The sequence below is a fragment of the Ailuropoda melanoleuca genome, chromosome 11 (genome assembly GCF_002007445.2).
Source record: "Ailuropoda melanoleuca isolate Jingjing chromosome 11, ASM200744v2, whole genome shotgun sequence".
In the NCBI taxonomy this organism is placed as follows: Eukaryota; Metazoa; Chordata; class Mammalia; order Carnivora; family Ursidae; genus Ailuropoda; species Ailuropoda melanoleuca.
The window spans coordinates 33,806,977-33,834,218 of NC_048228.1; the positions used below are offsets into that span (position 1 = coordinate 33,806,977).

The 27,242-nt window shown below is 43.8% G+C and overlaps 1 protein-coding gene across 4 annotated transcripts in view; it reads left to right on the plus strand.

Moving 5' to 3' along the window:
- Positions 1-27,242, plus strand: part of UNC5C (unc-5 netrin receptor C) — a 338,832-nt gene that overhangs the window by 298,321 nt on the left and 13,269 nt on the right. For all 4 annotated transcript variants that reach the window (XM_019795351.2, XM_019795352.2, XM_002915290.4 and 1 more), the window contains 4 exons: positions 7,199-7,367; positions 10,224-10,457; positions 24,372-24,521; positions 26,283-26,447. In XM_019795351.2, coding sequence (XP_019650910.1) covers positions 7,199-7,367; positions 10,224-10,457; positions 24,372-24,521; positions 26,283-26,447 — 718 coding nt within the window. The remainder of the gene's footprint in view (positions 1-7,198; positions 7,368-10,223; positions 10,458-24,371; positions 24,522-26,282; positions 26,448-27,242) is intronic.

Consider the following 27,242-nt stretch of genomic DNA (forward strand, 5'->3'; position numbering starts at 1 on the left):
GCTCACTGAGGACCCTTTCTATCCTCACATGATCTAAGACAGAGCTTCTGAGAGAAGACATTGGGAGGACATCAGAAGATACGAATGTTAGTTCAAGTCACTTGTAGGACAATTTTGATCATTTTTCTCCATTTTCTTTCTCTCTGATTCCCTTTATTGCATCCAAAACTGGGTGGTTTTCCAGCTGGCTGGTATCCAGCTGGTCATCTGCTGGTGTGAACTGTCTAAAGGGAGGCGTGAACTTAATTACATGTGGCAGAGTGGATGTGACAAGAGGGCCTTATCATTCCTGAATGTGCTCTAAGAGAGGGCCCTGAATGGTAGATGAGCAACCTAAATGAGCTGCAGGGACGGGATAAGCTGTCTCTGACAAGGGAGCAAAGCTGCAAGGCCGTGCTCATGATTTCTACCTCTCCCGCTTTACAGAACTCGGGAGAGGCCGTGAAGCCTCTGTTTCCCCCGTGGATACAATTTCCATGATTAATGGCACTCACGTGGACCTTTTTGCCTTGTTTTCAGTAGCAGTTTAAAAAAAAAGAGTCTGACTCAGACTGAAATTTTGCTCTTTGTCATTTCTTATTGAAAAATAATGGGAATGCAAAATACCAATGTTAATTTTCCCGTTCTCTGTATTCTGCCCTCGCTTAGCAGTTTTTTCAAAAGGCCAGAAAATCGACTTAGACATTCCAAATGTAAAGGTAAATAGAACTTTTTTGATAAACTGCGGGGCGCCATGAAAGGTCTGCAAGCAGCCAAGTGATACGAAAAGAGCAGTGCATTTTAAAGCCTGAACTGGTGAAGAAGGTTGGATGAGTTGGTAGAGGGAACAGGAAGACTCCCTGAAGGCTGGTTGCCTCATTGAGCTGCGGCTATAAACTAGGTGTGAGGAGAGAGGGGAAGAAGCTAGGCCTGAGTCTGGAGGATGAAGAGTGAAATATATTTCAGGCAAAAAAAAAAAAAAATGTCACCACCAGTTAGAAGTATCATAGAGGAGTGACAAACACATCATGAATATGTAGGAAATCAGCGCTGGGCGCTGGGAAACGTGTAAGTGCAAGTGGTTCCAGGAAGAAGGGCGAATTTTTATTTAGATGTGGGCAATGAGTGCGGCTAGGGGATGGGATTCACGCTGGTGGTGCAGTCGGGAAGTCACCAGGGAAATAGAACACGTAAGGAAAAGGCAGATAAATACAGAGTTTGCATCTGGCGTGGTGCCGAGCACCGAGTGGCTCCTCAATGAGTATTTTTGAATGAATGATTGTAAGTATAATGGAGAAAAAAACAAAAGTAAAGAGAGTTTCAAGATGGTGAAGTGGTTGCCACAGGTGTTATTAAAATTGAAATGTAAAGAAAGAGAATAATGCAAGAAATCATTGGATTTGTTGACTGCAAGACATTGGTGGCCTTTAGGATTTTTTCCAAGGATGAAATCCCAGTTAAGAAGGGTTCCAGGTGGGACTTAGTGGTGAGGCAATGTAAACTATCATAGATAGGTACTAAGTATAAATAACAAAATAGTTTGTTAAGATAGCGGACCAAAATTATTTTATGTAAGTATTCGTATAACAGAAAGTTTTCATTTGTATAACATGCTTTTGGAACTTGGTAAAATAGTAGTTGACATTATTATTTCTTAGTGAAACTCAGTGATATTCCCCTTTTGAGTCCCCAAGTCCTTATTGCAATGTACAGCTGTATAAAGGCTCCAGGTATAAGGGGAAGAAAGTGGAGTCCAGGTATATTTAAATCTTATTCTCTCACTGTTCTCCACAGTGTTCATATACTGCAGTCCTACTTATAAAGAGATTGTTGAAGGTGATTTATGAAAACACAGTCTTTACAATGGGAGGGAAAAAATTGTAAATAAGTGGATGAAAAAAAATGAGAAAATGAGAAAAAATAAGATTTGAAAAGATAAAGTCAGGTGAGCAGTTAAAGTATACATTTCGTGTGATTCCCAGTGTATTTCCTGGTAATAGGTCATGAATTTACTCTTCCAAAGTTTTCAAGAGGGGAATGTGGTAAGTTACAAAATCCATGTGTCCATGAGTAAAAATACGCGCCAAAGAAGTTCAATTATTTCTCCTTTCATTCCACATAAAGAAGACATTTCTTTTTTTGTTAATACAATGAACAGCATCCTCAAAACTAAAACAGCAATGAGTTTTCATAGGGCTCCTTCTGTTAGCGTCCCTCCATGTAAGTAGATGGGCTAAGGCCCAAGTAGAAATTCAGTAAAATAATTCCATGAGGATTCAGCCATTCAGTGAGAGCATAATACTTAGCTGTTCTGGCTGCATCCAGGGATAGATTCTGGCTTGTCTAGGGAAATGGTGGCGCACCCTTCAGAGTGGCTTCCATAAATATCTTTTTTTGCTCAATTGAGCTTTTGATAGCAAGTGAGTTAGATATTCCCTGTCAGATACCTAGAGTGCAAATATTTCAAGTTGCCAGTTATATGTGAAACCGTGTGTTTCAAAAGGCAGCTGAGCCTCGGGTGGGATTGTCATCCTGAGGGACCTGACAAAAGACATGTATGTTAATAGAAGGCAAGGCATCTTGTCTCCACACAGAGGTGGATGGAGACAGATTCTCTTCAGGAAGTAATTTCGAGCTTCCTCTAGCAAACAGACCCAAAAAAAGTCTCAAGGCCCTAAACCCAGATAAGCAACCCAAAATACACCACTGTGTGAAAGAAACCAAATCACTTGTGCTGAAATCTAGCCTTGCCTGTTCCTAGTTTGGAGGCCTTAGGCAAGTGTGTTAATAGCTCTAGAATTCAGTCTCCTCTTCTGGAGAAAGAAGTAATAGAAATATTTATCCCAATTCCCTTACAGGTGTGCCGTGAGCGCAAATGTGATTGCTTTTATGAAAGTTTTGTAAATCATGCCCTTCTGTGTAGAAGTTCTCCTCACTGATAGCAGCAAGCAAAGGATGAGAAAATCTTTGTGACAGGAAACTCAAACTCCTCTCTGCGGGGCTTTGTCCCGGAGGCTTCAGAATCCATCCAACATTACCATATTATCCTCGCTGGACTTTGAAAAGCCTTGAAAACGTTAATTATCGTTCATTACTGACTTTTGACTTAATTGCTGCTTCTGCAGTGGATTTTTGCTTTGTGTTCATTTCCACGTCATCTGCAGTTAGTATTTAGAGAATGCTGCAGTATTTCAGGTAACACAGGAGTGGAGCCCTTTGCAAAAGCATGAGTCAGGCTTATTTATATTTATTTTCTACTAGTTTTGTTCTGTGTATTTTAATATCCTCTCTTCATGTAAAGAAAGGAAATGTGGATTTAAACGCTCTGACCTTTGGTTTCACATAGTCAAATCTTAATCTTCCCTAAATCACTCCTTCCACATATGCTTGGAAATGTTTCCAATTTCAACACTACTTCTTTCATCTTGAAAACAAAAAGATTCTTATCATTATTTCTTCTTTGTTTTTCATTCCCCGTTTTGAATTCCACCTTGCCACTTCCCTATTCATTACATTCTTGCACCTCACTGGGTTAATAAATTCTTTTGACACCTACTGCCCCTTCCTTCCCTTGCTATCCCTCCTCCAAGAACGGTGCCCATCAATATTGCATGCCAGGGGTGTGCTTGGAGAGTACAGGTCTGACAGCTCTCCAGCCCAGCAGGGAGGCTTCTCCCTTCTGTTCCAACTCAGTGATGAGAAGAACCCCTCCTCTTTCTGCCTCAAGCACCGGCTGCTAACAGCAGACTGAGAGACAGATGTTTCCAATCTCCAACTATATTGCAAGGACCACTTGAAATGGATTCCACTTAAATCTCCTTCCTTAAAAGTTTAGTGCTCACTTCTCAAGGTACACTTCTAACTAAAAGGTAAGAGGAGTGCTCACAAAAATGTAGTCACTGCTATTTTTTTTCCCCCGCCATGGTAGGAAAAATAGAATTAGCAAGAATAAGACTACGGCTTAGGACAGATAGTATAATATCAACTACACCACAGTGAAACCAGAACTTCACCCATGTACTAAGAGTGAATTTCAGAGTGGAAGGAAGGAAGAAAAACTGGGTTAAGAGGAAATGAAAACTAAGGGATGAAGGGAATAGTGAAGACTTCTCAAGCTGCCAATAATCTTATTATTCCAAAAAATACATTTCCAAGTACTTTGATAACTTTAGATTTAATAAAACTGTGTCATTATTCACTGCGGATGGAAAGATGGTAAAGACTAAAAGGAGATAAAAATTATTTTTATTTTCTAAATAGGAAGGGGAAAAAAACATATGTTGGTAAGATCCTCGTGAAATTTTAGAATGAGAGGAAGCAGTGATAACCAAGTTTTACTAAGGAGACGCTATGTCAAATAGGTCAAAAGGATAATAACTGTCAAAAGCTAAGGACTCTAAGATTTGACCTTACCCTAGCCACCACAGTTTTGTGGTTCCTGATAGATGACACAAGACTCCTGGGTCAGAGACAAAGGACAGTTTGTTACTCACAGCAATAGCACTATCAAGAGTTTTATCATTTTTGTGCCAGTTCCCAAAGCCCCGGTTCCAAAACGGAGATGCAGAGAGGATCAGATGATATCTACACACTCAGTGGCTGCGTTCCAGGAAGGACCTCTGAGCTCAGAGAACCTGAGTTTTTTATAATGGGAAGTAGACACGTTTGCCATTTGCTCCAAAGATAAGCAGTATCTTTATCTTCCAAGGTGATCATTATACAACTGTCGTGAAAAGACATGGAGAAACATGAAAGTTCCATGGAGAATTGTCTTTCAACTATATTTATACATAAATATATTTATAAAACTGCTGCCATCATTCACTGAGTGTTAAATTAGGGTAAGCTATAGATATAAGCTAACTTCTAGATTATTTAGCATTTAATGTATTAACCATAGATAAAGAAAAAAATCTTAGAGGAAAATCCTTTTCAAGTGACCATCACAATTATAAAGGAATTTGATATGTCCATTATAATATCCATGTGAATGAAATACAAAGATGTGAATTGGACAATGTATATTTTAATTGGTTTATATTTGGCGACAGCAACAAATTCAAGTTATTGATGTCAGGCTGGAGAGAGCTTTTAAGTAGTGTCTTTGAAAAGATCTTTGCTCTGTTCTTGTACTACAGTGCTATCCATGATTAGAACAAGAACATAAATGGCAGACATATCAGATTAATGGAGCTAAAAGACTGGAAGAGTTGGCCGATATTTGGAGGAAAGACAGCATTAAGAAATAGATGACCTGAAATTTTCTCTAAAACTATTAAGGTGAAATTAAATAGCTAAATATAAATTTCTGTACATAGGTTCAAAAGCTATCATTGCAACCACAAAACTACAGAGACTTAGCCTAAGAGCCTTTCATGTTAGGAATACACAGAGTGGTTAGCTTTAACGAATTACTTAAACTTCTTGGGGCTTTATTGCCTCATTTTATAAAGGAGATGCTTAACCATTTTATCTCCATCTTCCTATGTAACTCGAGCCTGCAATAATATTTATAAATAATTACTTAACCGAGAATAATCTAAGGCAACAATTTGTGAGGCATTGCTACAACTACATGTTCCAAATCAAGGAGAATAGTAGTCCTGCCATGCTGCCTACCTGAGTATAACATTCATTTCCAGATGCCTCACTTTAGTGAAGACATTGGAACCCCAACAGACATCGATATAAAAGTGAAGATAGAAATATAGGGAGATATCTGGAAACCATGCTTATCTAGTTGAAGTTTAAAAATTGAGGATATTTGGTCTGAAATAAAGAAGAGGCATCATGACTTTTAAGAGGCATCCTAACAATCTTTAAATACTTGAAAGACTCTGATGCCAAAGTGGGGAGAAAGCAGGCCAGAGATGAGAAGTGTTGGGAAGGCAGATTGTGTTTATCCTAAGAAGGTTTCGTAAATTAGAATTGATAATAGATGAGGTGACCATCAATAGTAGTGGAGTACAATTTTGGATGTGTCTTTTTTTTTTTTTTTTTAATTCGACAGAGATAGAGACAGCCAGCGAGAGAGGGAACACAAGCAGGGGGGGGGGGAGGAAGAAGCAGGCTCATATCAGAGGAGCCTGATGTGGGGCTCGATCCCACAACGCCAGGATCACGCCCTGAGCCGAAGGCAGATGCCTAACTGCCATGCCACCCAGGTGCCCCGCTATGCCACCCAGGCACCCCTGGATGTGTCTTAAGCACTATCCTTATGTCAGCATATGGTAGAGGGGTTCCTACTTTGAATGGAAGGTGGTGCTTCTTGACCCCGGGGGCCCTGCCTCCTCTGAAACTCTGAGTTCATGATTTCTTAGCCACACTGTCCTGACAGAGTAGTTTTGAGGATTGTTGTTGAGAAGGCATTGGCTTTAGTCCCAGTGCTAGCACTTGTTAGTTGTAAGACTTTGGGCAACCCGTTCAAAAATTTGGGACTACTGCTCACATATCAACTGATACCTTGGGTTAATTTTTCCATTTGTTTGTTGACTAGTCATGTCAGTTAGAGAAAGGTCTTAAGACAAATTTTTTAAAATGTGGAAATAAAGAATTTAGATCTTTGAAGTTCTTTCCACCCAGATTCTCGGAGTATGACGTATACAAGTAGATTTTGTTGTAAATTCTAGAACTATAGAATACAGTTCTATATTCTGTCTGGTCATATTTGAAAGAATGAATCTGCTCTACTAGCCTGAATTATTCCTGAAAGTCATTCAGAAGTTTAGCTCTAGGCTGTGCTTACTCTGAAGTGATTTTTTTTTTTTTTGAAGTATTTCTCAAGTTAGGGCCTAAAAACATAAAAGTATGTAAAACCCTGTGAAAGCAATGGCAAGTATTATCAGAAAAGATGGTTATGTTGCCTCCTAAGAACTCTGTTCCTTCTTGTTCCATCCTAAAAGTATCAGTATGTGAATTCAGAGGAAATTACCAAAGGCAGACCTGTGTCTGGGGGAAGGGGATCAAAGAGATACTGGCCGATTCACTGTGATCATAAATATCTCCAGTCTTGAAGATTAAATAAAGTCTTGGTATAAAGGACGTGTCTTCCCATTTAATTCTGCCTCCCCCCACAACCAAAAAAACTAAAAAACAAAACACAAAATAAACTCCCAAGTAGCAACACTTTGTACAACTTTGGACCTAAAAATTTCGATGAGTACGTAGTAAGTGGATGCTATGGAAATGTCACTGATGCCAATCTTTGCTCTTCTCCTAGGCCACCCATGGAAGACACCCAGACACTTTTGACCCCTGTGGTGAGCTGTGGGCCTCCGGGAGCCCTGCTGACCCGCCCCGTCATCCTCACTATGCATCACTGCGCAGATCCCAATACCGAAGACTGGAAGATACAGCTCAAGAACCAGGCAGCACAGGGACAGTGGGAGGTGAGCGTACATTGGGATAAAGATGGAACACAAGAGCAATTCATGCAGACAAACTGGAGTCATTACGGGAGGACTTTTATTTTGAAAGCAGAACATGAGTGGAATTTTAGCTTACACTCAAAAGAAGGGAGAGAGACTAGTTCCCGAATGCTTTATCTACTGATAGGTAGGCACAATGAAAATGATGGCCAGGCATTAGCTAACTCCTAGGGAAAGTACACTTGAGAGTCTTACACAAGTCCCTGTCAGAACATGCGTACTATGTCTTAGGATGGGAAACATCTATATATTTTTTTTTAATTTGCAGGAAGAGAAACATTGCACCTGGGTCAGAAAATGGTAGGCATTGTAGACACATACAGGGAATATAGTTCTTCTGAACTGAACTTGGGAGAACAGAAAGGGAGCATCTCCAGCCTCTACTAGAATGCTGCACACCCGTGGGGTCTTGGCTGTCTGTGGCTGTTACCATCATAACTTCTTAAGATAGTGCCTTAAACAGATCCTGTTCTTTACATCAGAACTCTTCAATTAGCACCTGAAGTTACGAGCAAAAGAATTTGTCAGATTTACCATGAAGCTTTTTTACCTTGAACTAAAAAAAAACAGCTTATGTATTTTCATTGTCAAACCCTTGAAAAGACAGTATCTGTTGTTTAAGTGGGAAATAGCCAAATTAAACATTACATTTTAGAATATTCTCAAGAAGGCATATTTCAGGAACATGTTTATCAAAAAATGTCTAGTAGTTTTGAAAGCTACCCCTCTATTTTTGTGTAATCATTACAAAGCATCCAACCTATATATTGTATACTTTGTGACTACTTGCAGGATTTTTCTTTTAGGAAAGAAAGTTTTAGAAAAAATGTACATGAAGATTCAAGCCTTTAATATTATAGGAAAAAGTATTATTATAATTAGAAGGGCATCCCTGGGATTACTGTAATTTCCTTCCTAAGGACATGTTCTCTTGGCCACATGAAGGGATGGCTCCTTGCCAGAGGACAGAAAGTCCAGGACTGAAGTCCAAGGGTATGCTTTATGTTGAGTTATGATCAGACTTCACCAGATCTAACTTCCAGTCCATTTAAGCTTGAAATCATTTATCTCAAAAACATCCCAAAGTCTTAATCTCAAGTGATTCTAAATTGTTTGCACAAGACTCTGCTTAATACCTTAATACCCTATTTCTGGACTTCAGTAATAATAACAGTAACAACACTGTAAAATGAAATAAAGAGACAAGAAGATTAGAAGAGGGCAGTGCTTAAGAATACACTCTTACCCCCATCGCAGGGACATGGCACATCTTTATTCTCTTCTATGTCTTACTGGAGGCTTTCTGTGACATGCCTCATGGGATGACATTTGAGGCTTGCCCTCACCCTGCTGGAGAGAGAGAGAGAAAAAAAACAACAACAACACTTCTTTCCAGGTGTCCTTTTGGGCTACAATAAACTGAAGGTACTGAGTTTCGTTCTCTCTTTGTCAGTGCAGTTGGAGCTCCGTCTTCGAGGACAGGCACAGTTGAAGAAATGATTACGTGGATGGCATTAAACCCCCTCCTGCTATCACTCGGATGATGTTGCAAGGCCTAGCTAATAAACAACCACCCGAGGGGGCAACTTCTTTCATATCTTTGTTCAGCCCCAGAGACTCAATTTATGATGACACATTCATTCATTTTTTTTTTTTTGACAAATAGCCATTTGCTCCCCATGAGCCAGGCCCACTGAGCTACGGTGGGAATCAAAGCAGATGTATCTCTTGCCTCTGTGGAGAGAAAGTAGCCTAATGCGGAGGCGGAACCAGGCCCACACATGTATTTTATTTCTCCCACATGGAGTTTTCTTCTGAATTTGAATTAATTAAAAGTTGGGAATTTTCACATAAAAAATATGAACTTTCAGCTTCTCTTGAAAAATTCAAGGTGGTTTTCTCACGGGGCCTGTATGTCTGCATAGCTGCGGTAGACTGAGCCCGGTGGAGACTGAGCTCGTTAGACAGGCTTGTGCTCGGCTTTACCCCAGTCTCCCCCATTCCCTATTGTCTTCTGCTCTACCTGCTTCACACGTTCCTATTGCCTGGCTGCCCTGGGATGTATGCGGAATTTTGACCTTTGGTTTATAGGTCCTGCACTTGGTCTTTCAGATGATTTTCTTCTGTGGCCTGAGTCATTTGGACAAATCAGGAACTTGAGTCCGTAACTATTTTAGCAATATTCATCACTTCCATTTATTTTTATTTCTTGCTAAATATTTTCAAAAGCTGAAAGGATAGGCTGTTTAACCAGAGAAAAGCATCGATTTTGCTATATCGTACTTTCCCTAGAGTCTAGCACTCCAGATTATTGAGAAAAAGCAGTGTATTGCTTTGAAAAGTAATTGACAGGTGAGTTTGGAAAAACACAGTAGAATGGTATTGCATCGTTCCTTAATTTCTCTAAATCTTTTCAAACCCCTAATTTTTAGGGAAAAACTTACTACTCTATAATGACATTGAAATAAAACAGTACTTTTAGATTCAATTAGACACTTAGAGATTAAAAAACATTAAATTCTCAGAAACGGGTAATAAACTCAGGTACGCTGAAATTAAGAGGATAATTCATGAATTTCTTTTAGAATTTTATGTCGATTCCAGTAATGCAGAACGAAGGCAAGGGGAAGGGAGAAAATGATTAAGAAGGGAAATAGAGGTATAATAAAGCCCGAGAAAGGGAAAAAAAAAAAAAAACAGGGAAAAGGATGATCACACTTAGCAGAAGAGGTCCTGCTCTGTCTGCCTGGCCACCATCATGGCGGCCAGCAGGACCCGCAGTGGCTCAACCACGGCCCCTTCCTTCCTGTCCTTCAGGATGTGGTGGTGGTTGGGGAGGAAAACTTCACGACGCCCTGCTACATTCAGCTGGACGCAGAGGCTTGCCACCTCCTCACAGAGAACCTCAGCACCTACGCCCTGGTGGGGCAGTCCACCACCAAAGCTGCTGCGAAGCGCCTGAAGCTGGCCATCTTCGGGCCCCTTTGCTGCTCATCTCTGGAGTACAGCGTTCGCGTCTACTGTCTGGATGACACCCAGGATGCCCTTAAGGTAAGTCGCTCCTGCCCGAACCTCCTTCTTTACCTTCAGCCGAAGCTGGGGTGTGGCGTGGCGGCGCACACCCAGAGGTATCGGCGTCTGTGAGCCCAGGCGCGTGAGCCTAAGCATCTGGCCCCAAAAGATGCAGTTTAAAAAAAATTAGACATTTCTCTGAGGCCATGCTGATAAATGAGTGCTTTCGGTTGTGCTGATTTCTCCCAAGGGCTCCTTTTGTTTACCCTCCTTGATTTCCTTTAATGAAAACTTCAGAAGTAGAAGAATTCGGCCACGAGATATGGATGGTGAATAATGTGCTTCGTGTTTGTCTCAGCCGCGTGCTTCCTATAAAAGGAATTGGCATAACTGCACGCACGGTATGTTCCTCTTGTGTGCCACTGCATTTATATGCCTTCCCATTCTTTTTATGAGGACTGTGAGGAAGAGGGTTAGCATTCGACAACAGGCTGCTGCTTTGCAGAATAAATGAGCTTAATTCCTGGTGCTATTATCGCGATTCGTTTTATCCCATTTGAAGCGTTAAAGGATAGAGTAAGTGCCTTTGAAGAAGTTATGATCTAGAAGGAGGAATAAAAGAAGTATGCCAAGGACTGGGAGACAAGTCAGAGTCTGATAAATGCTATAGATGAGCGTGAAGCCCTCTGGGAGAGAGTTCAGGAGAGGGGGGGTATAGTATTATTTTCAGGACATCTGAAAAGGAGCTAACATTTGAAATTGGCCCAAATGAAGGGTAGGGTTTGACCAGCATAATGGGAAAAAATACAAAATACCTAGGTGAAGAGAACAGTGGGAAGAAACAGAGGGAACAGACTCCATACAAGCATATTATTTCCAGTAAGCCCAGAATGATACGTAGGAGTTTTATTGAGATAGACCTCAACTGCCAGAGAGAGGAGTTGAGATTCAGTGTCTTGAGTTACTGGAGGGCCAGTGGAGAGATTTAAACCAACGAAAGACATGATTGGAAATATACGTTAGAAATATTAGTCTGACATCAGTGAAAAGATAGAGTCAAGAAGAAAAGCGTCGTAGATCTGGGCTGATGACGGAGGAGTGAGAAGGGAGTAAGGTGTGAAAGGTCCCGTAGTAACACCTGTGGGACCTGGCAACCAACACTGAATGGGTGGAGCAGAAGTTCAAGTGTGCCTCTAAGTAACAGTAGCACACTTAGGGGGCAGGTAGCTTTGGGGTGTGGATATGGTGACTTTCTAATACCAAGTTAGAATTATGCGTTAGACAACAGGACAAAGATGCCCAAGGGACAGTTAGAAATAGGGGTGTGGCTTTCTGGACAGAGAGCAGATCCTGAAGTAGAGACTCAGGGACGAGACAATGTTGATATTTGTCATCCCTGTGATCAGGGAGAACATCAAGGGGAGAGCAGAGGGATAAGACAAACATTGTTAAAAATAATGAGCATCGCAGAGAACATTCTGTGTGCTAGGCTCATATGATTCTAAATGCTTATTAACTCATTTAATCTTGACAGCAACCCTGTAAGATACCATTAACACCATTTTTCAGATGTTCAAATCAGGGCAAAGAAAAATGAAGTAATTTGCTCTAGGTCACACAGCCATTGGCTTCACGCCTGGACAGCTGGCTGCAGTCTAGACTCCACTCATAGTGCGAGTTGCTGGAAGAGTCACACCCTAGAACATAGGGGACCAAGGGAAGCCCTGCCATTGCAGGGCGTGAGCAAGGGCAGCCAGCAAAGGGAGTTATAGAAGGATGAAAACCCATGGGAGGGAGAGAAGAAGTGGAAGAAAAAAAAGTGTGTCAAGAAGCCAAGGGAAGACTTTTTTTCTACCTATCAAAGTATTTCCTTCTGGAGTTTCCAGAAAGTAGTTCTGGGTCACTGAAAACAGAGTGTTGCAGGTTGGGCCCACAGAGGGGATGAGACACAGGATCTATTTTTGGTGGGTGACCTTGTAAGAGTTTCTGATGTTGAATAAATGATGTGAACATGGAGCCATAGTGTCAAGCTTTTGGTTATTTCTCTTATATTCCTTGCAGATGTGCTGCTTCTAAGGCACTGTCAGGATAGAAATCATCCTAGACTTAAATTCTGCATAGGGAGAAGTGTATTTGTAGTGGAGTCATGGGATCTGATTAAGGCACATCTTTTAATCATTCGGGGAAGCTTCATTGTAAAAAGCACACTATAGAAGATTTGCATTATATTTGAAATGTTTGATACGTGTATTTTATATTCACTCGCATAGTTCTTATACTTAGGCATTCTTGACCTTTCTTCCCAACAGAAACACACAAATCCGTGCAAAAAGTAATAATTCAATAAAATAATTTTAATTGTTTTAATTAGTGAAAAGAAATGCAAATGGTCAACACTGAGAAAGATCGACAAATGGGTTTAAGCAGTTAAAAACAACCCAAGAGCACTTTGAATCACATTCAGTGCTTTCCAAATAGACATTTATAAATTCTCAGCATCTGGGGATCTAGCGCTTAGCCTGAAACAAATATGAATAATGGATAAGGCTTTCTTGCACCTCATGGCCTTTTAATAATGTAAAAATACCAAAATCCTAGTTAGAGGTAAATGGTCTATCCAACATACTGAAGAGACAATTAGTTCAGTCCCAGCAACACTGCCTAACACCCACACTTGAATTGGAACCTTGGGGCTGATTTTCAGAAAGACCCTTTCTTACCTGAATGCTGCCTTCTTGGCACCCTGCCTGCCAATGCTCCCCACCAGTCTCTGCCGTCTCCCTGTTTCTCTAGCCAGCATTGCCCATAAATACTCCCTTTCCAAACACCTCTTCCTCCCGCAGGCCCACACGCTGCCCCCCCATCACACCCTTCCTGAGTCAGTGGTTCTCCAGCCCATGCACAGAGGGCTCAGTTGGGGTAGCTTGAAAAAAGACTTGCTCTGGGGGAAAAAAAAAAAAAAGACTTGCTCCGGGGTGCCAGCCAAAGGATCTGATCTAATTGGTGTGAGTATTGGGGTTTTTCTTTGAGCACTCCCTGGGTTATTCTGTTGTGCAGCTAGGATTGAGAACTGTTCTCCTAAACACTTGCACAGATCTTTCTGGAACTTCAATCCTACTAAAGACAAACTTTCCTACATCCTTGAACCGTTCTCTCCACCATCCCTTCACCTGCTCACATTAACTGCAGCTGGATCTTCCAAGTGACACGGCCTCCCCCCCCAGTCCCTGGGGACTGTGAAGTGAAGACCACTCCCTCGAACTAACGGCAAGGCAGAGAGAAGAGTTCCAGTACTTCTCAGGACCACTTCTTGAGCATTGTTCTACTGGGAGGCCTGGGCTTTTTCTACTGCTCTTATTCTGTTCCTCTGTCATTCATGATCTACTTCAGTTCCTTAGCCCCGAATCCCCCAGTACCTTCCCCCTGCCTAGCAGTACCTGTCTCAGGGGCTTTCTTTCCACTCATTTTATTCCTATCATCCTCTCAGAGTCAAAGTCACCACAAATCACAGTTCTTTGTCCCAAGTTATTCTGGTGACCTTCATGTTCTCCCACATTATCTATCCGCCAGTGTAGTCGTGCTCTGAATTTCACCCTCATTAGCATCTCCACCTGCCAGGATCCCCACCTGTGAAGCTCCCCATTTCCAGCCACAACATCTGACTTTCCATCTCTCGTGCACAAAAGGCACGCAGGCCACCCTTGGTTCTTAAGGAAGACCTCCCTCCATCTCCGCTGATGTCCTGGTCCACAAACCCTCCTCTGCTCCTCTCCAAATCTCCAGGAAACTCACTTCCACTCTAAATCTCTTGCCAGCTGGAGCTGCTGCAGGTTTTTCTCATCCCCACAGCTAAAGAGGACCGCCCCTGAACAGGCCCTCCAGGTCTGCTTCCAGGTTGTTCGGTTGCTCTGACAATCATACATGTCTGCTTGAGTCTCTTCTACTCTCAAGGTAGCTGCCCTAACCTATGCTTCCCCCTCTTCTCCGTACTCCTTCCACTATCCCTTCTCAACTCCTCAGATCTCACAGGGCGCTTCTCCCGGTCTCTCCCGCGCTCCCCACGTCCCCGATCATCCGGCAGCCCCTTCATGCTGTATGGTGACCCGACTCCTGAGCCACTCAAGGGACCCTCCCTTAGCTCCTGTCCTTTACTGTTCAAACCTTTGATTTCAACCTCTCCTCACGCAGTTTGGGCTCTGATGAAAAGGAGCTCTGCTTCCTTGTTTGTGCTCTAATCCCCCCTCCATCTCCAACGCAGCAAATGGTGCCCAAAAGTGGGTCTCCCCAGACCTGATTTTTTCTTCTAGTTACCACTGTGTACTGGGAATTCCTTCAGAATTGCAGAAACCCTCCCGGAACGCTGGACTGGGGCAGAGGGGGAGCGCAGCTCAGCACTCATTCTCAGAGGTTCAGAACTACGCAGTCTGGAAAGCTACTAGAAAAACCTGTGGCCCAATGTCTGGAAGTGAACATATCGAGAATATTAATTCCCACTTTTTATCATATGGGCTTATACTGTCCATGTGAATGGGGAGGAAAAAAAAGGAGACCACCACATCAGTCAGTCTCAAGCAACCCTGCTGCATCCTTTCATCCCCCGCCCCCGGCCCCAGCTCTTTGAGTTCGGCAGCCCTGGCGACCCTTTCCCTGAGTTTTGTGAAGACTGCAGGCAAAAATGGTCACCTGAAACTTAAAAGCTGTCTTTAATGGTTTGGAAGCATTGCTGAGAATTAGGATGCTGGAGTTGAGCGCCAGAATAAAAGTCAAGGCTGCTGGGAGACAGGGGGTCCTTCATCCACCTTTCGGGTGGGCTTTTCTCCCTCGCAAGTGCTCAAAGGACCAGTGGGAGCAATGTGAGGGTGAGTTCACACAGAGAGATAAAGATGCTAAGAGTTGTAAAAACAGTTTAGAGGCCATTCTGGGTTCACACAGAAAGGCCCCATCTATTGTAAAGATGGAGTTGGGTCAAAGATCACAGTTTTGGGGGCACCTGGGTGGCTCAGTCGGTTAAGAATCTGCCCTTGGCTCAGGTCATGATCCCAGAGTCCAGGGATTGAGCCCCGCATCAGGCTCCCTGCTCGGCAGGGAGTCGGCTTCTCCCTCTGCCTCTACTCCTCCCCTGCTCACTCTCTCAAATAAATAAATAAAATCTTTTTAAAAATCATAGTTTTTGTTTCTCCCCTCTTCAAGTGATTAAAGTAATAATATTGGCATTCTCCTCTCATTATTTGCAAAGACTTAAATCCTAATATAAAAAGACCAGAAACCGATAGAGAACAAGATTATATTTGGGTAAGTTTGAAAACGCTCCGGGAGAAACATACATCTACATGGAAAAAAGGCATGTCTGTCCCACTGTCCTGAGGGTACAGTTTCTGAGATTTTCCTTTTGTAATAAAGAGGTTTATAGTAAACCGTCACACGTTATGGGCGACATGTGATGTTTGTTGAATTTCTGACAAACGTGTATATGATAGGACCTGGACATGTGAATTACCATAAGCTGGTTCTCTTCGTGTAGTCACTTGGCATGGAGGATAGTCTTCTTTGGATTTCTTTGGCTTTCACATACCCTAATTCAGGCTGCGGTCTAGAGTATAGAAACTCCGTGAAAGATCATATTATGTGGAAAATAAGAGAAAATGAAAGAAATGCTGAAAATGAGAGGAAATGGGAGGTCTCCTGGAGAGTTGTGCGAAACTCTGTGTCCTTGGCCGCAGCTGCAGACAGGCGTAGGGAGCCTGGCGAAGCTTTTGTTTTCATGCTGCTGTTGATGCCTTCCCCTGTCCTTCCGACACCCCCTCCAGGGCAGCTGTGACCCCACAGAACCCAGAACACCTCCAACCTGCCTCTTCGGGGCTTATGAGGGCTGGCCCTCTCTTGAATTGGCCCCATTAGCCTTATCTTTTCTTTTAGTTCCCTCAAACAACCTCAAAACTAGCTTGACCCGTGTTTTATACTTTCAGGATGCTGGTCTCTGCAATTAAGTTAATATATTTGTACATGTAACACAAGTATTAGATAACACCAAATAATGTGTTAAAGGTTGCAATGTGTTTTTCTTCTCATATGGAAGGAAGTGTGGTGTGGTAGGGAAACTGGAGTTAGGCTGGCTAACTGGGTTGGTTCTGCCCCTCCTCAGGTCTGTTGGCTTTGGTCACTGAACTTGACCTCTAACTAACAGTCATTTGGTCTACTAGCCTCCTCAGACAATGCAAAGAGGTTAAAGTTATTAAATTTCCTGGCACAAAACAGGTACTTTGATGTTCGTTATCCCTAGATGGGCATTTAGATAGAACGGCATTTTGAAGATAATGGCTCAAGGAAGATATTAAATCTAATTGTGATCTAATCGTGAGGTGAGTTTCAGGTTTGTAGGCAGGCTCGTTGGTCAGCCATTTACGGACAGGGATCTTTTTGGTGAATCTAAATTTACTGAATCTTTATTACCTTCTCATGAGATTTGGTCCTGGCCCTATCATATATTTTGGAAATGACCTGCCATGTTGAATTTCTTTTCAGAGAGAGAAAGAAAAGAGAGGAAAAAATAAAAGTTGTGGTAGGCAGTATAGGGGCCCCCAAAGATATCTGTACATAATGTTCAGAACCTATAAATATGTTACCTTATATGGCAAAAGGGACTTTGCAAATATGATTAAGGTTATGGGCCTTTTGATGAAGAGATTATCCTGGATTTTCTGGGTGGATCTAATCTAATTACATGGTGCTTGAAAGTGGAGAACTTCTCTCAGCTATAGTCCAAGGGAGACATGACTGTGGAGGAGAGACCAGAGAGATGTGCCATTGCTGTCTTTGAAGATGGAGGAAGGGGACCCTGAGCCCAAAAACGTGGTCAACCTCTGGAAGGTGGAAAAGACAGAAAAGCAAAATTTCCCTTAAAGCCTCCGAAAAGGAAGGCAGCCCTAACCACACCTTGACTTTAGTTCAGTGGGATCAGGGCCAGACTTTTGATCTACACAACTGTAAGGTAATAAATTTGAGTTATTTAAAGCCACGAAGCCTATGGTAATTTCTTATGGCAAAAATAGAAACTAACATAGAAATTTTAAAATGGCATATTCAGTGGTGAAAAGAAATACAAGATTACTTCGGAGGTTCTAGAACAACCTCAAAAGTCCATTCTTAATTCCATAGATGTGAGAGATCATCTTTTCCTTAGAAGTATGTCCAGAGGTGGACAAGGGGCTCCACCACTTCCTCGAGTGCCACCCTTTGGCATTTTGCTTTAAACGTGTCACAAAGCACACTGACTGGGCGGGCCAGACGTGGCAGCCCAGACCAAGCATCCGTGGCGGCAGCAGCTGCGGGAGCAGCAGGTAGAGCCCTGGAAATAAAGTGACTTGACGGGGAATGTTTGCCCACGGTCACCAGAGTCCAGCCTTGTTATCATGAGGGATGAAATGTGGCAGACGCACGTGGGGAGAGAGCACTGCACCCCGGTGTGAGTGCAGGAAGACTAGGGAGCAGAGCCCGCGGTGGTGACCCGAGCAGGTGGGCAAGGCGGCCTGACAGTTGGATGTGCCCCCACGGGGCCCCGCGGCCAGAGGAGGGGAGTCAGGCTGCGGGAACGGAGAGCAGCTTTGCTGAAGAGCTGGCAGGGACCAGCAGAGAAGGACAGCCGCTCTCTGTGGCCTCTGTTTGGGAAGCATGCAGGCCCACAGCTGTGAGAGCGACAGAGAGCCTCAGTAGCAAAAAGAGAAATTTCTCGTCCCCAATGACAAGGGCAGGTCTCAGCACGGAATTAAAGAATGGACAGGAGCAAGGCAGGTTCCATAAAGTCTGAATGGAGATGTGATTTCTTTTAAACCAAGCCAGCACGACACTTGAGGGTTGGTCTTTTGAGGCACGTGTGGCAGGCTGAATGTTATCTGGTTTGGGGCCTGAGACCCCTGGCCCATGTGGCAGAAGGGTGGTGAAGGTAGGGCCCAGGGCATGAACTGCGCCAGTCAGTCTCCAGGGCCTGGTCGGGCGCCAGGGCCAGAGCGGGGAGCGCGGGTGCCTCTCTGCCCGGCTGTCCCGGGGCTGAAAACCTCTGATCGCAAAGCCGAGGTTCCCAGGGCTGGCCCCAGGCTCCTTGGCAGCACTGAATACAGCTGAATCAGGGCTTTCTGTTTCCATCAGGAACAAAGAGTGCACGGACAAATCCCATCCACACAACGCAGAGAACAAAGCCAGACAACATAAAACAAAGCCTTGATTTAACCTCCTTCCAGCCTTCTGTTCCAGAAGATATTTGAATGCATTATATGAGATTCAAGTTTAATCATTTGTTTCCTCCTTTGTCTCTCTAGCTGATGAGATTTCTAATAAGGAAAGGAAAGAATTGCTGGGAAGGCAGTGAGGAAAATGAGGGGGGTGGGGGGGGCTAAAGGCTTGTAACCCACAGATAAGATGATCCCTTCTTGAGGGACTGGAAGCTAAAACAAGTGCTTCCAACCAAGGAGGCCGTGTGGTTTGGAGCCTTGGGAAGAGAGGAGGCAGGTTCCTGAGCAGGAGGAGGGGGAGCCCAGAGAACAGAGCCAGGGCCGCAGCAGCTCACACAGTCCCTGGCACAAAGCCCCCTCGGGCAGAGACTTCTCACCTTCTGAAACCTGAGCTCCGAGCATCTCTGAGCTGAGCGGCAGCTCTGTTGCCTGGGGGCTCTCCCGAGCTCGAGCTGTGAGACTGACACCAAAGTGGCCTGGAGGCAGATGCGGTCTAAACCCAGCAATAACGTGGCATGAAAAATTCTGGGGTTAGGAAAACCGGAGTGTGGAAGCTGTGAGGCACCTCCCACTCGCCTTGCCCCGTGACACCTTCGTGAGAGCTGACCCTCCGGGCTAAGAGCCTGGGAGAGCTCTGGGTACAGGCCCGAGGTGCTCCCTTTGTACGCAAGCACAGGCCTTTAAAACAGCCAAGATTTACTGTGGCTCTTAAGTGGCCCAGGCTAATGGCTTGGCATGGATAATGTCCTGGTTTAATTGGTTATTGTGAAAGCCGCGTGTTTCTCCTGCGGAATCTCTTGTCCCTGCCTTCTGAGCGATCCCTCTCAGGCCCCCTGAATCAAAACAGCCCTCACTCAGGGCCACCAAAGAGCCTGCGCCAGGCAGCCACTGAGCTGGGGACACAGCATCCTACAGGATTGCTCGCATCCTCACACGGGGGCCTGCTCCTGGTGACGTTACCATGGGGGGCCTGCGTGGCTTCCCACCTCTGCTAATAACTGACCCCTGAGAGAGTCTTTTCAAGGTTAAGTTGCAGGGGTGAAGACGGACATTCGAAGGCAGTCAGAAAGTGACCCCTTCTTGGAGAAGCAGAGCAAGCTCGTCAAAGCAACAGGTGGAGTCACCCAGAGCCAAGGGGGGGGCGGTCCTGCCAAGACAGAGGACAGCCTTTGCAAAGGAAGGTGACATTTATATTTCTGAGAACAAAGAGCCTAGCTGACCCTAATTCCTATGATGGCATTTCTTTCCAAGGTCACTCTATTTTTCTGAAGTCTAACTAAATCTTTGACCTTAAATATGTTTTGTTCTTATTCTCTCTTAAGGTGCATGAAGTACCCTAACTGTGTGACCCCAGAGCAGCTGTCTGGAAGCTGTCTTAGAGCTGAGCGCACAGTGCTGTGGTCACGTGTTTACACGGTGATCTCCCCACCGTGAGTGGTATGAGGCAGGGTTGGGGACCCGTCCGTGTGCCCCAGAGCCTGACACGGTTCCTGGCAGGCCATGTGCGTTTTACTGATGTTGAATGAATGCTCTCAGGAAGATTAAGGAGAGGAAAGCATTTAACTGTAAAGCTATATCTTATTGATTCATACATTTGTTATTTTTATGTCCTCTTCCTTCTGTGTATCATATGTATAATAAAATGATTTCATGCAGAAGGAACTCAGAAAACCAAGCCTTTTGAAATATAAGTTACAGCATATTTTTAAGTGGGATCTGCTATAACGTAATTGACATTACGACAGTTAAAAACATAACAGTATGGAACACAAGGCTGACTAGTGTATCAAGGGGGCTTGCTTCTCTCTTCTGATGTAAAATTTATATAGTTGACCCTTGAACAATATGGGACTTATGGGCACCAATCCCCCATGCAATTGAAAATCTGCATGTAACTTTTCACTTCCCAAAAATTAACTACTAATAGCCTGTTGTTGACTAGAAGCCTTACCAATGACATAAATAGCAGATTAACACGTGTTGTATGCTGTATATATTATACACTGTATTCTTACCATAATGTAAGCTACAGAAAAGAAAATGTTATTAAGAAAATCATAAGGAAGAGAAGATAACATTTGCAGTCGTGTCCTGTCCTTGTCAAAAAACTTGGTGTGTAAGAGAGCACGGGAAGCTCAAATCTGGATGTGGGTTTGCTGTGTCGAGTCGTCTCTGACTCACGGAGTTTTAGATGATTGTAGTTTCGAAGGAGGTGCCTTATTTATCACTTACAATATCTTTAATTCTCTTTAATATTTTTAATTTGTGCTTTGGTTATTGTCTTCTCCTTTATTTTGTTATGTTTCCTTAAAGTCGAACATCCTGAGTGTGATATCAGTTGCTACTTCTCAGGAAGAACATTAAATTTAAGTTTGGTAAGGATGCTTCTTACTGAATCATTTATTCCAGGGCTGATTTCTCCCAGCGGTAGCAGTGAAAGGACATTTGCCTAAGCCAGTGGTCTCCAAAATGGCCCTCACACGCCGCAGGTCCAATGAACTTTGGGGGCAAAAAAGATAAGAATACTTCTGTGTTTATTCAGCTTTTAACCTTATGTGTATTGTGTAATGTAATATAGTAACTTACTGCTGTGATAATATAGGTATACCGTTTATAAAGAAGCATCAAATGCATGCTCAGGTGTTGGACTGGTTAGGCGTATGCAATCGGATATGTTTGGAGAGGGACCTCTGCCGTAAGCGCGGGTGCAGCCCGACGGGCAGTTTCTCTCTCACCAGGGTTCGTATCTAATCAAAGGGCATAAAAAAGCTCGGTTCCTCCCAGCTCTGTGCAGCCGCTTTCTGTCATTCCCGGTTGGTGGAAAAACAGAGAGCTTAAGAATAAGGAGATGTGTTCTCTAGCTTCATTATCTTTAAAATGACATCTTCCTGTGGTGCCTGGACGGCTCAGTCAGTTAAGCGTCTGACTCTTGATTTTGGCTCAAGTCTTGATCTTGGGGTTATGAGATTGAGCCCCTCGTCTGGCTCCATGCTCAGCGGGGAGTCTGCTTGGGATTCTCTCTCCCGCTGCCCCTCCCCGCCCCCACTTTCTTTCTCTAAAATAAAAAAAATACATCTTTAAATCTTTAAAATAAAATAATATTAAATAAAATGGCATTTTACTTGGTACTTTCAAAAAAGGCTCAAGCCAACGCCGTCTTTCCCCACTAGTGAGAACTCTTAATCATGCCTTTTGAGGTCAATGCCGAAGAAACCAAGGACTGGGGCTTATTCTTGGGCTGACTCCAACCCAGACTTTGCGTTCATCTGTGGTATTAGATTTCTTGACTTCAAGGTCATGGCCAATAGGCAGTTGAGGTTTTTTTCAATGGTCCTCCCTGCCAAGAGAACTGATAATGTTCTCCATATCCTCTGGCAATCTATGTTGATTGTAGGAATGGGGTGGGATTATACGTTGTTGGGTACAATTTCCTCCCAGAATACAATGCATCTTCTTTTAGACATCCCAGGGAGATAATTTGGACATAATGAAGATCTATAGTAATCAGATAATTACTATCGATTGCTCTTTAGACGTCTTGATGAGGTAATTAGGGTGTACTGGAAAGAAGCTGGAACTGATTGATTGGCATGACTGTAATCTCAAAGATTTCTAATTATGTTTCTTTTCTTCTAATGGCTTATAAACAAACATCATTTTAGCTTTAGAATTTGTCAGGTGCCAGGTTCACTGGGAACATCAGCTTTCTCTATTATGCTAACTAGACACCAGACATGATCAACATAAGCTCATTATGCCTTGTTGCTGCGGCAGAAGAAACTGCAGTTAACCCTCACTTGTCTTCGTCATCTTCATTTCCACATGGCCGGATTCTTGTCGAGGAGCGGAGTGCGAAGTGTTCCGCGAGGAACATGTGCGACTCTGGGTTGGGTAGATCCGTACGGCTTCTCGGGGCGCCTGAGAGCCTGCTGAGCTGGGGGCGCAGAGAGCCAGGACACAACATATGTGTCCCGGTAGCCGACTGCCTGGTCGGGAGTCGGCTGACTGCTCAGACTCCTGTCACAAGTAATAACTCCTCTTCAGCTAGCAAGGGTGAGTGCGCCCCGTGTTCATACTTCGAAGCAGCTGGACCGTGCCCGTCTCCCCGTCAGTCTGCTATGGCCTCATCTCTTCCATTAAACACTAATTAGAGGAATCCATGTCTGAGACCATATTCCACATTATCCTAATATTTCCTACACGGTAGAGGACCTTTCAGCAGCTTGCGTCGTTCCGAATAGTGGCCTGACTCAAAGATGATGGATGCTAAGAACCACTAAGCAGCAGCTAGAAATGAGCTGTTTACATCTAATCAATGATGTTGGTATAAGCTCTGCACTTCCTGGGCTACATGTGCGTGGGTTAGAATTCATTCAACAAATGCAAAGTGGATGTATTTCTGGGTAAGACGCAATCTGGTTCCCATACTCACGGTTCTCTGCTGTGATCCATCTGCATTCGGTGCTCTGGTAGGTGCCCAGTACGTGCGTGTGGAATGACCCAAGTGGGCGCCTGTGTTATTGAACCCCATGCTTCCAACTGAAATGTCACCAAAAAAGAAGATCGTGTTTTCCTTTTATATTTTTAGAAAATCCATTATTTTCCTGAACCGTTAAGAAAAAGAAAGAAAGAAAGAAAGAAAGAAAGAAAGAAAGAAAGAAAGAAAAAAAGAAAGAAAGAGAAATGTCACAAATTGCCTACACATGTGTGTCACTAAAACTTTTAAAGCACGGTGGGAGCTGTGTGTGCACAGGGAATTGCCTACACATGTTGTGTCACTAAAACTTTTAAAGCACGGCGGGAGCTGTGTGTGCACAGGGGTGGTTCTGACAACAAAGGAGACAGCATATTTCGTTCATTGATAACTTATGGTTTGCTGTTGTTTGGATAATTGCAGCTGTACTTGGAAATGCTTCGTTAACTCCCATTAGCTTGCTTGAGGAATGAAAGTATATTTAGAATTTGTCTTCATGTTACATCTTTATAGTATAAGTAAAGTTACATAGCAAATTTTTGGATCAGCCACGGTTCTTGAGAAATGAGATATCCGTTTCCAAGTTTAATCTGAGTAACTGTTTAGTTTAGTATTTGGTGCTGACAGACCTTCCTAATCTGTATCAGTGTATTTTCCTCTAATAGGACAGATAATGAGTATATTTTATTTTAGTTTTTGATAACTGGGAATTGTGCAATGGATAATTTTAAGCAAAAACCTTATTATTTCTGTAGGTAAAGAAACTACATAAAACTGGGGGGGGCATCCCCCAGATGCTTTCCACATCTTTACTTGTTGGCTAGTTTTGCCAAGTCCAAGACATGGGTTTGTTTTCTAGTGATTTGCCCTTTTCTCTAAAAGTTTATTGAAAATCTACTTACTTTAACTGTTTATTTCTATTTCTGCCGGTATTTTCTTTCATTTGGAGTTCCTCCCACATGGGGATCTGATTGTCATTTTCCAGGATTTGATTCCACTTGTCCATCGGGAAATGCGGACTGCACCGAATTTGCCTCACAGCATACGATGCAGTTTGCTGAAAGAGAGTTGATGGTCAGGAGGACTGGCAGGGGCTTCAGTTGGAGGGTCTCCAGGCTGCAGAAGTGGGAGTGTGCACGAGTTAGTTGTGGTGTGGGGGAGGTGCGAGGAAACGTACTCCTATGATGAGCGAGCCAGCCAGCGGAAGTCATACGAGTCGGAGATTTGCTTTTGACTTTGGGCATGTCATTGTAGGAAGTGTTGCAGCTTGAGAGACAGATGGGAGGACAGCTCCTGGAAGAACCTAAGGCTGTCCGTTTTAAAGGCAGCTCCCACAACCTGCGCCTGTCGATTCACGATATCACCCATTCCCTCTGGAAAAGTAAACTGCTGGCGAAGTATCAGGTAAGGTTCCCGAGCTGAACCAAAGGATGGGAGACAGCTCCAAGAAAGAAGTCTAAAATTATTTAGACATAAGATATTCCTTTTTTGAAATGAATTCTGTATCAGTACTTGTTTCTCTACAATGGTATAAGAGTTATTTAGGATTTCTGAAAAATACTCTAGAATATTTGAAAGAATTTTTTTTTCTTAATTCTCCTTCAAACAATTGCACTGTCATTGTTTTATTTTTAGTAAAAGGACTTCCAAGTCCATCATTTCAGTTCGTTTTCAGAATAAGTGTTAACACTGAATTGATAAACACAACCTCAAAGTCTCACTGCATGGACGCTTGGGAAAAGCAGAGGCCTCTCCAGGGGTTGTCCCCCTGCCCGCCCACGTCTCTGAGCCCCCAGGAGGCTTGCGACGGGATCTCTAGCCTCATGTGCGGTGCCAGGAGATGCAGACACACTTGGACTCGAATCCCACACCCAGCACTGCTGCTCCACTGCTGTGCGACGTCCTCATAGAAGTCAGTGAGCATACTAAGAGTGAAGCGGAGATGTCCAGCTCACTCTTAGTCTCGTAGGTCTAGTACTTACACATAAGTTGTGGGAAACAAACTTCCTAGCTTGCTAACACTCTGGGGCCTTCACGGGGGGTGCCTCCCAGATGCTTCTCTATAACTCAGCACTCGGCAGAGGGATCTGGCTTTTGACTTTCTCATTAAATCTCTTCCTTTGCTTTCTTCTGTCCCTTCATTTGCAACTGCCATAAAACTCCATAAATCTTTCCCTTTTATGAACAGTATCCTTTGTGCAATGATAATGGAAAATACTATTTTAATAATAATGATAATCTGATAGTAGTTCAAGCCAAGCCTGGCTGAATTCTTACCATCTGCCAGATACCCGTGCACTTCGATTTCTCTCATTTAACCCCAGCAGGTCAATGATTAGGTACTCTTTTGCTACTTCTTCACAGATTAAGGAAACTGAGGCATGGGAAGGTTAATTTACCCCATACACCAAGTAAGCAAGGGGAGGGTGTTCTCATCTGTACTGAATTGGGTTCCAGAGCCTCTGCTCTTAACCACCACATTCTCCCCCCACACTTTTTTTTTTTTCATGTATCAACCTTTTCTTTCCTTTATGGAAACAAGATTTTAGGATGGGCTCTTTAAGGTGGTCTAGACTTTTAGAAAAGGTAGTCTGTTAGAGGCTTGGTGCTTTTGGGCCAAGGATTTTCTGCGGCAGCTCATCGGGGCTCCCCGTGTCCCCCTTGCAGTGAGTTTTGGCTTTCTCCTGTCCTGTGCGGTGGGAGCTCACAGGCATGAAAGGGGAGTGGATCAGTGCTTTACCCTTTAGACTTTCTTTGCTTTTCTCCAGAACGCCACGGCAGGGATTCCTTTTAATGAGCAATGACTGGAGCGTGAGGGTTTTATTTTGGGAATTCACTAAACTTTTGAAAAACCACAATGGCTTCTTTTGTAAATGACAGAGAAGTGGCAGACTGGTTAGGTATACAGATTCTGGAGGCTGACTCCCTGGGTTCATATCTCAGCTCTGCCACTTACTAGCTGGGATTTGGGGCTGGGGAGGGTTGTTATTTAACATCTCTGGGCCTCGTTTTTTTCCTCCGAAAAGCGGGTTGGGATGTCCTTATGCACGGGCCTGTCTCAAGGATTACTCGTGTACTCCCGAGAAAGGTACTTGGCAGGCAGTGTCCGAGAGTTGCTTTCAGTGTTTGTCCCTCACCGGTGGTTAACATGGTTATATCTTCTAGGAAATTCCTTTTTATCATATCTGGAGTGGGTCTCAGAGAAACCTCCACTGCACATTCACCCTGGAGAGATCTAGCCTGAATACAGTGGAGCTGGTCTGCAAACTCTGCGTGCGGCAGGTGGAAGGAGAAGGGCAGATCTTCCAGCTCAACTGCACCGTGTCAGAGGTGAGGAGCCCTCGTCTGCCTCAGAAATCGGGGGGAGGGACCTTGGGAAGGAGAGGGGCGTGGAGGATAAAGGTGTCTCAACACAGGCCATGTGGGAAGTCCTGAAATGCTTTGTAGAGGTCCTTTTCATTAACAGAATAATATTTTAAATGAACACAGGGAGCTAGGTATATAAAAGACTATCACAGGAAACCCTTTTTGAAAAAATAAGCCTTTTCTATTTTAGGACATGAATTTAAGGATCATGTTCTAACTTTTTACAACCGATCTGAATTTCCAGTGTAAGGTAGAATTTAAGTGGCATGTGCACGGACTCTCTTCCCGAAGCGTCCCCTGGTGCCCCGTGTTCTCCCCATCCTCCTCTGGAACAGTGGAAACCCTCCACGCTGGAGAACAAAGGGGAAAGAGTGAGCCACATGGTCAGAAGGCAGCATTTTCCAGGGCCTCGCAGAGCGGAGTTCCGAGCCCCTGGCTGAACCACAAAGTGCAGGATCGTCATATTTTAAAACTATAGCGGGACAGTGGATGATTTAAAAGACTCCTTCTCGCTCGCTGTCTCATGCACCGTGACGAATGAAATGTCACCCTGCGCGGTGTGTCTCGCGCTCCACGTTGTATTTAAAGACTGTCTTCCTTGGCAGACCAAGGAGGGGGAAGGCAGGACAGGCTCCGTGACGCCCCATCCTTCTTTCCCACAGCCCCCCGAGAGCCTCGGCCACCATTTCCTGCTGTAGTTCCGTGAGACTTTTGACTCATAAACAACTTTAGTCACAGACCCCGGTGACATTCATAAGG